Source organism: Mobula hypostoma, chromosome 13, assembly GCF_963921235.1.
Source record: "Mobula hypostoma chromosome 13, sMobHyp1.1, whole genome shotgun sequence".
In the NCBI taxonomy this organism is placed as follows: Eukaryota; Metazoa; Chordata; class Chondrichthyes; order Myliobatiformes; family Myliobatidae; genus Mobula; species Mobula hypostoma.
In genome coordinates, this window is record NC_086109.1 from 54,688,262 (window position 1) to 54,697,708 (window position 9,447).

At 45.5% G+C, this 9,447-nt stretch overlaps 1 protein-coding gene across 1 annotated transcript in view; it reads right to left on the reverse strand.

The window, feature by feature from the left end:
- Window positions 1-3,491, reverse strand: part of dnaaf4 (dynein axonemal assembly factor 4) — a 51,852-nt gene extending 48,361 nt beyond the window's left edge. Inside the window, exon 1 of the mRNA XM_063066510.1 lies at window positions 3,369-3,491. Within this exon, the coding sequence (XP_062922580.1) occupies window positions 3,369-3,491 (123 nt within the window). The remainder of the gene's footprint in view (window positions 1-3,368) is intronic.
- Between the last annotated feature and the right edge of the window lie 5,956 nt (window positions 3,492-9,447).

Below are 9,447 nucleotides of genomic sequence, written 5' to 3' on the forward strand. Positions count from 1 at the left end.
TTCACATTTTTATACCAATACGACACAAAAGCAGTACTACAAGACAACATTTGTATTATATTTAATCAATTTAAGGTAATATTCAATGTAATAAATCATAGAAAGTTAACATCCTCTGGTGTACAGTACTCACCAACAGTGGCAGGTGTGTTCGCTCCGGGAGATAAGTGGTTGTTGTGGTGTTGGGCAGCTTTACATAGATAAGGTGGATGGTTGTGGTCATCAGGATAATATCAAGCACAGCAAGGGGTGAAGGAAGACTCACAGAATTCTTAGAACTGCCGGCAGCAGCAGATTACAGTGATTTGCATAAAGTGGTGAGGGTTGTTTGCTTGGCAGCATTTTGTTTTTCAGCATAAATTTGCCTGTAGGGAAGAAGGGTTGACGGCAGGGAACGACTGAAATGCTGACTCCGTTCTAAACTTGGGTCCATGTCCACCGCCATTTGTGCCAAGTGTTCCGACTTCCACCATTCCCTCACCGTTGGTAAACTCCCGGGGTTTTCAAAATTGTCTGTTGCTTGCAGCATCTGAGAGATAGTTCGCAGTAAAAAAAAACGCATGCCTTGAATGTGGATTACACCTTGGTCGAGTGGTTGAATCAGCGATGTTGTATTAAGCAGCGGGAAACACACTGTTATGTTAGGATGAATGCTGACCAAATGTTTAGGATGGGCTGGCACATTGTCAAGCAACAAAAGAACTTTAAAGGCAAGATTTTGCTCCTGGCAGTAGCGTCCAAGGCTGTGTTGCCTTCAGCTGATGCCGCACTGTTTATAATTTCCAACTTTTTTTCAAGTGTTAAAGCGGTTCTCTGCCACTCGGCTGACAGCTCAAGACATGACATCGGACGCTTAGGAGGCATAATTAAATATTTCAAGCACAAAATCACTGCACCTTAGGTAAAACCAACAGAAGTTTAAGATCGCGCATCCACACCTTGCCAAAACCAATGCGAGAGTGGCGGGAGAGAGATGGTGAGGCGCGCGCACCTGACTTGTATTGGCGGGAAAGCGGTGCTTCACGTCCCTAACAGTGAGACTGTGAGGTGCGTACATGTGACTTGTATTGGCGGGAAGGCAGTGTTCCTCGCATAACTGTGAATTTTGGACACATATAACGAGACGTCGGTAGAAATAGGTTCCTCGCATAACTGTGAATCCGCATAGTCTGAAGACGCATATAACGAGGATAGGGCGTACAACAGATTCTGACTGCCTTCAACCATGCATACACGAAACTCGGACTTACCATCAATTCCAAGAAGACTCAGATCATCTACCAATCATCACCAACTGAGACAAATCGGATAGAACCATCAATTCAACTTGGCGAAGTAACTCTGGAAAACTTGGACCACCTTCTGTATCTTGGAAGTCACCTCTCCTCCAATGTCGACCTTAATGACGAGATCCAACATCATCTTAAATGCGCTGGAACAGCTTTTAGACATCTCTGAACAAGAGTCTTTCATGATTGTGACATCCGAACAGACACCAAAATGTTAGTGTACAAAGCAGTGGTAATCCCAACGCTCCTGTATGCATCAGAAACCTGGACAACATACCGACGACATCTGAAGGCACTTGAAAAGTTCCATCAACGCTGTCTTCAAAACATCTTAAATATCAGCTGGGAAGATAGAAGAACCAACGTCAGCATGCTAAATGAAGCAAAAACAACAAGCATTGAAGCCTACGTCATCAGGAACCAACTAAGATGGAGCGGTCATGTTGTTCGGATGAAAGACGAACATCTGCCGAAACAAATCTTCTACTCCCAGCTTAAAGAAGGCAAACGTAAAAGAGGCGGACAACAGAAGAGATTCAAAGACGTCTTAAAAGCCAACATGAAGAAATGTAACATCAACATCAACAATTGGGAAACCAATGCCAAGGACAGGAAACTCTGGCAAGCCATCATCCGAGAAGGAACAGCAACTTTCGAAGCCAACAGATGTGCAGAATTAGAAGAAAAGAGAAGAAAATGGAAAGAGAGGCAGCAACAACCAGAGCCCGATCTGCCTTCTGGAACTACCTGTCCTGAATGCTGAAGAACTTTCAAAGCCAAGATTGGACTCATAAGACACTTGAGAGCCCATAAATAGATCAACCGAACAAAGACCATCATCCTCGACCTCGAGGGATAGCCACAACGACGACGAAGAGTCTAGAACCAGGGGGCACAGGTTCAAGGTACAAGGAAGCCCCTTTAAAACAAAGCTACGTGGAACTTCTTCCACCACATGGTGAATCTGTGGGATTTTTTTGCACAGACTGCTGTGGATATCAAGTTATTCGGTATTTTCAAAATGGAGGTTGATAGGTTCTTGATTTGTAAGGGTGGCAAAAGTTATGGGGTGAAGGCGGCAAAATGGGCTGACAGTGATAACAGACATCCGATCTGACTCGATGGGCCAAATGGCCTAACTCTGCTCCCATGTCTTACTGTCCAATAGTCAGAGGAACCTGGGTGTACAAGTGATTAGGAAGGCAAATGACACACTGTTTATAACAAGATCAATTCAGTTCTAGAAATACCTTACCTAATTTACAGAGCCCTGGCACAAATAAACCTGGAATATTGTCAACACATCAGATTCCAACCACAAGGAAAGGTACATTTACAAAGAAGGGAGTGCTACAAAAATATGCCCAATTGATTCTCAAGATCACAGTTTTTCTTTTAAATCAGCATAAGTTAAAAAGACCAGCCTATATTCAAAGATGATTCTGCACCCACAGATGATTGCATTGATACAATAGATGAAGGGATGATGTCTCGCTGGTTGGAGCGAATAGAAAATATTACACTTGCAAAATAGTAAGTTCAGGTTTGGAGCAAATAAGAGATTTTCTCCCCCATTGGCTCTTGAATATTTTAAATCTCCATTAAAAGAAAACGAAGGCTAAGTCAATGAGAAAATTCAAAACTCTTGTGGATTTTTGAATATTAAGGAATGAAGGGATAAATAAATGGTCAGTGCAAGACAGCGACATATTTGGTAAAAAGAAATCTGCCAGGAGCTTACTAAATGGCCAAACTCTCACTCTCCTCTTTGTTGGTCCGTTTCCATCTTTTCATGTGCACCCGCATCTGGCTTCCTCTTCTTCGCCCTTTCTCTCTTCCTCATCTCTCTCTAACCCCTTTCCTCTTTCTCTCCCCTTCTCTGCCCTCCCCTTTACCTTTCTCTCCCCTTTTCCCTTTCCCGTTTCTCTCCCCTCCCCTTTTCCCTTCCCCTCTCTCTCTCCCTACCCGCTTTCCCCCTTCCCCTCACCCCCCAAAGTCTCGGCCCCTTGCCCTGGAAACTGCCTGAATTCCATCGGCAATCCTGATGCCGCCAATTTCCTGTCGTCGCGCTTCCCTTGCCTTTACGTAATCCTCCGCACAGAAGATGTCCGCTTTTCCAGCGCCGACCCCCTTCAGTGGCACCGTGATAAACACTTTGGACTCCACCTGCTCCCAGGTGTAATCTTTGACCAGCACCGACATCTCAGCCCCGACGGCGCCGTTGCTAAGGAAGCGGCTTTGATTGCTAGGGACTGATATTTCCGGTGACGTTTCGATACTTCCGAAAGAGACGGAGTTCGCCGGCAGGAAAGAGTGGGCGCATGCGTGAATGTGGTTTGGCACTTGTTGCGGGAAAGAGGGTGGGGAAGGAGCGGGGTAGGGATTTGGGATCAGAGGATTATTGTGAAGGGAGAAATAAAGGGAATGAGGAGATAGTGAGGGGATGGATGAATGAAAACCGAGACAAAGGGAATAGAAGAATAAGAAATGACAGTGGAGAGAGCTCTGAAAGTGAGGAAGATGAACAAGTTCAGAGAGAAGGTGTTGTCATAATGAGGTCTAATGAGAAGGCTCAAGGAAGCATGAAGAAAATTAACCCGTTTGTGCTAACAACAACTTTGGCAAATAAGATAGGGGAAATAGCATTTGCAAAAGACCTTAATGATGGCAATCTATTGGTAAGATGTGGGAATGAGGAACAACCTCAGAAAGCACTCAAGCTAAAAGAGATAGGAAAATCCAAGGTGGAATACACAGGGAGGGTGGGAGCATGAAATGGTGGTTGAGTGATCACGAGGGGTACCAATGAGTATAAATATGGAGGAGTTAAAGAGGAATATCAAAGGAGGAAAAGTAATGAATGTTCTAAGACTGAAAACACCAAAGGAGGGAATGAAAAAGGAAAGTGAATTTGAAGAAGAAAGAGTGCCAAGGAAGGTGTTCCTGGGTTTCATGAGTTACCCAGTTAAGGGTGTATGTGCCAAAGCCATTGAGGTGCAATAATTGTCAAAGGTTTGGACACATAGCTAAAAACTGTAAAAGGCAGAGCAGATGTGCTAGATGTGGGGGTGATCATGAATATGGAAAGTGCGGAACAGGAGTGCAACCAAAATGCTACAATTGTGGAGGAGCTCATAATGTGGGCGTGAGGTTATGAGACGGGAGAATAAAATTCAAGAAATAAGAGTGAAAAGAAAGATCACTTATGCAGAAGCTGTAAGAGTGTCAAGAGAACAGAATAATACTAATGAACGGAGCAATAGGGATGCGAGCGATGCAACAAAGAACAAATGACAGGATTTATGTAGACAAAAAGGCTATAGTAACATTCATTGCAGGAGTGATTAATAGTACGGCTGAGGTAAAGTCAAAAAGTGACAAAATTCAGCTGGTGGTCAAAGCAGCTGTGAACCATTTAGGGTTGGTTGGACTGACATGGGAAGAAGTGAGGGAGAACCTCACTAATCAGTAAAGCCAGGAAGTGTCATGAGTTGGTTAATACTAATTATGGTGATTCTTTTGCAATGGAATGCAAGGAGCTTACTGGCCAATAGCCAGGAATTCAAGCACTTTACTAAAGAAATGGTTGTAAAACCGGATGTAGTGTGTATTCAGGAAACTTAGTTGAAACCAACTTTAGACTTTGTGGTATATGGGTATACAATGATAAGGAAAGATAGAAATCTAGGGGGAGGAGGGGGTTGTGCTATGTTAATCAAGCAAGGGAAACCATATAGGGTACTGGAAAAAGGAGATGATCAGGAATACATAGTGGTGGAAGTGTGGGAGAGAGGGGAGGGAGTGGTTATAATTAACTACTACAATCCATGTGAAAGGTTGGATTTGGACAGCCTATTACAGATACAAGGACAAAACAGACATAAAGTAGTGTGGTGTGCAGATTTCAATGCTCACAGCACAATATGGGGGGATCCGATTACAGATCCAAATGGAAAGGTAATTGAAGATTTGATAGAAGAAAGGGATTTGGTGTGTATGAATGATGGTAGAGGAACAAGGATTAACATAACAACAGAAACTGAGTCTGTATTAGATATTACGTTAGTGTCTAATATTTTGGCTGGCGATAGTAACTGGGGAGTTTGGACTGCTTCAACAGTAGGCAGTGATCACTACCCAGTTTTAAGTTCAGTGGGTGAAAGAGTTGAAGTAAGACCAGGTGGTGGAATCCCAAAGTGGGTGTTTGGAAAAGCAGTTTGGGGTAAGTTCCAGAAGTTGAGTGAAGAAGCATTGACAAAGATTGACATTTCTGGAAATAGAGATGAATTAAACAGTCAGGTGACTTCAGCAATTATCATGGCAGCAGAAGGATCTATACCCAGGATGAATAGAAAACTGGTACCATGGTGGACAAAGGAATGTTGTCAGGGTGTAAAAAAACAGAAATAGAGCATTCAGTCTAGTTGAAAGAACCCATAATATGTAGCAATTTGATTCAATATAAGAAGGCACAGGCAGTGTCAGGCTAAAAGGGCAAGTTGGAGGAGTTTTTGCAACAAAATAGGAAGAACAACACCTGTGGGAGAAGTATGGGGAATGATTAAGAGGATGGGGGGAGATAGAAGAGAATGGGAATATCCAGTAATGATATCTGAGGGGGAAACAGCAGTCTCCAGTAGGAATAAGGCTGAGATCATGGCCAAGTCGTTTCTTCAGAAAATTTGTCTGAAGAAGGGAGAAGGAGAAGGGAAAGAACAATGAGTCAACACCCAGATGTGTTAAACAGGAGGGAAGGAACAGATGATATAATTGGTGATCCATTTACATTGGCAGAAATGGTGAAAGATCTGATATGCTATGTTATGCTAAAAAATCCAGGAGAAGGAGCACTGCATTTTTATAACAGAGTGTGGGAGGAGGGGAGATTACCAAGTGCTTGGAAAGAAGCAGTAGTAATTCCACAAACACGAGGAAATCTGCAGATGCTGGAATTTCAAGCAACACACATAACAGTTGCTGGTGAATGCAGCAGGCCAGGCAGCATCTCTAGGAAGAGGTACAGTCGACGTTTCAGGCCGGGACCCTTCGTCAGGACTAACTGAAAGAAGAGATAGTAAGAGATTTCAAAGTGGGAGGGGGAGATCTGAAACGATAGGAGAAGACAGGAGGGGGAGGGATGGAGCCAAGAGCTGGACAGTTGATTGGCAAAAGGGATACGAGAGGATCATGGGACAGGAGGCCAAGGGAGAAAGAAAAGGTCGGGGGGGGGGAACCAGAGGATGGGCAAGGGGTATAATGTGGGGGACAGAGGGAGAAAAAGGAGAGAGAAAAAGAATGTATGTGTGTATATAAATAAATAACGGATGGTGTACGAGGGGGAGGTGGGGCATTAGCAGAAGTTTGAGAAGTCAATGTTGATGCCATCCGGTTGGAGGCTACCCAGACGGAATATAAGGTGTTGTTCCTCCAACCTGAGTGTGGCTTCATCTTTACAGTAGAAGAGGCCACGGATAGACATATCAGAATGGGAATGGGACGTGGAATTAAAATGTGTGGCCACTGGAAGATCCTGCTTTCTCTGGTGGACAGAGCGTAGGTGTTCAGCTAAACAATTTCCCAGTCTGCGTCGGGCCTCGCCAATATATAGAAGGCCACATCGGGAGCACCGGACGCAGTATATCACCCCAGCCGACTCACAGGTAAAGTGTCGCCTCACCTGGAAGGACTGTCTGGGGCCCTGAATGGTAGTGAGGGAGGAAGTGTAAGGCACGTTCCGCTTACAAGGATAAGGGCCACTAGGGAGATCAGTGGGGAGGGATGGGGGGGACGAATGGACAAGGGAGTGATCCCTGCGGAAAGCGGGGGTGGGGGGGAGGGAAAGATGTGCTTAGTTGTGGGATCCTGTTGGAGGTGGCGGAAGTTACGGAGAATTATATGTTGGACCCAGAGGCTGGTGGGGTGGTAGGTGAGGACAAGGGGAACCCTATTCCTAGTGGGGTGGCGGGAGGATGGAGTGAGAGCAGATTTGCGTGAAATGGGGGAGATGCGTTTGAGAGCAGAGTTGATGGTGGAGGAAGGGAAGCCCCTTTCTTTAAAAAAGGAGGACATCTCCTTCATCCTGGAATGGAAAGCCTCATCCTGAGAGCAGATGCGGCAGAGACGGAGGAATTGCGAGAAGGGGATGGCATTTTTGCAAGAGACAGGGTGAGAAGAGGAATAGTCCAGATAGCTGTGAGAGTCAGTAGGCTTATAGTAGGCATCAGTAGATAAGCTGTCTCCAGAGATAGAGACAGAAAGTGGGGGACAGATACCAGAATAGTTTTGGAACATAGATTGTTCCACAAAGCCAACAAAAAGGCAGGCATAGCTAGGACCCATACGGGTGCCCGTAGCTACACCTTAAGTTTGGTGGAAATGGGAGGAGCCAAAGGAGAAATTATTAAGAGTAAGGACTAATTCTGCTAGACGGAGCAGAGTGGTGGTAGATGGGAACTGGTTAGGTCTGGAATCCAAAAAGAAGCGGAGAGCTTTGAGACCTTCCTGATGGGGGGATGGAAGCATATAGGGAATGGCAGGGGCCGCAATCTGAAGTTCATGCCTGCTAGTGTCGGGGCCAGCAGGCTCTGGCGTCTGCAGATGTAAGATCTTGAGATCCTTGCCTAACATGACAAAGTTAAAAAAATGGCGATTGCAGGCATGGATCCGACGAAGGATGAAATAACGAGCAGGTCCATTACAAACGGCGAAGAAAGTGTCCCGAAGGTGTGGAAGGGTCTGGGATAGGGACACCAAATACCTCCTCATGGCGGAGAGGGTCGCCTTCAGAGCTTGACGGGAGAAGCGGCGAGAGGCAGAGTCAATAAAATGTGAGTACCTGGGATCCTCAGAAGGTCCAAATTGAGAGGCTCGAAAACGAATCCTAAAGCCAACTGGAGTAAGTTAGTGGTGGAGACATGTTCCAAGAAAGAATATATGCCTGTGATAGCGAGTCTGGGTCAAAATGTGGTCGAAAAGTTGAAGAGCTGAAGAAATTACAGATGGGGAGCAGTGAGAGATGGTTTCACTGAACTCCCGTTGAAGAGAAGATTTAAACTTCTTCATCACCGGAAGAGGCTTCGCCGTAGTGAATTTAAAAGCGCAAACATGAGGAAATCTGCAGATGCTGGAATTTCAAGCAACACACATAAAAGTAGATGGTGAATGCAGCAGGCCAGGCAGCATTCTAGGAAGAGGTACAGTCAATGTTTCTGGTCGAGACCCTTCGTCAGGACTAACTGAAAGAAGATCTAGTAAGAGATTTGAAAGTGGGAGGGGAGGGGGATATCCAAAATGATAGGAAAAGACAGGAGGGGGAGGGATGGAGCCAAGAGCTGGACAGTTGATTGGCAAAAGGGATGTGAGAGGATCATGGGACAGGAGGCCTAGGGAGAAAGAAAAGGGGGAGGGGGGAAAAAACAGAGGATGGGCAAGGGGGACAGAGGGAGAAAAAGGAGAGAGAGAAAAAGAATGTGTGCATATAGATAAATAACAGATGGGGTACGAGGGGGAGGTGGGGCATTAGCGGAAGTTTGAGAAGTCGATGTTCATGCCATCAGACAGAGTGTAGGTGTTCAGCGAAACAAACACCTTGTCCATTTGTCCCCCCCCCCCCATCCCTCCCCACCGATCTACCTCCTGGTACTTATCCTTGTAAGCGGAACAAGTGCTACACGTGCCCTTACACTTCCTCCCTCACTACCATTCAGAGCCCCAGACAGTCCTTCCAGGTGAGGCAACACTTCACCTGTGAGTCGGCTGGGGTGATATACTGCATCCAGTGCTCCAGTTGTAGCTTCATGGAAGCTTGTATGGCCTGACATAGACTGGCATTTGTTAGAGGTAAAAAGGAAAGGAAAATATAAAACTGATTTGGTAAGAGCATTTAACTGTCAGGTGATGGAAAAGTATAGTGAGCATGCAGAGCTCATTGACTTTATTAACTTTGCCTCCAACTTTCACCCTGCCCTCAAGTATACCTGGTCCATTTCCGACACCTCCCTCCCCTTTCTAGATCTTTCTGTCTCTGTCTCTGGAGACAGCTTATCCACTGATGTCTACTATAAGCCTACTGACTCTCACAGCTATCTGGACTATTCCTCTTCTCACCCTGTCTCTTGCAAAAACGCCATCCCCTTCTCGCAATTCCTCCGTCTCCGCC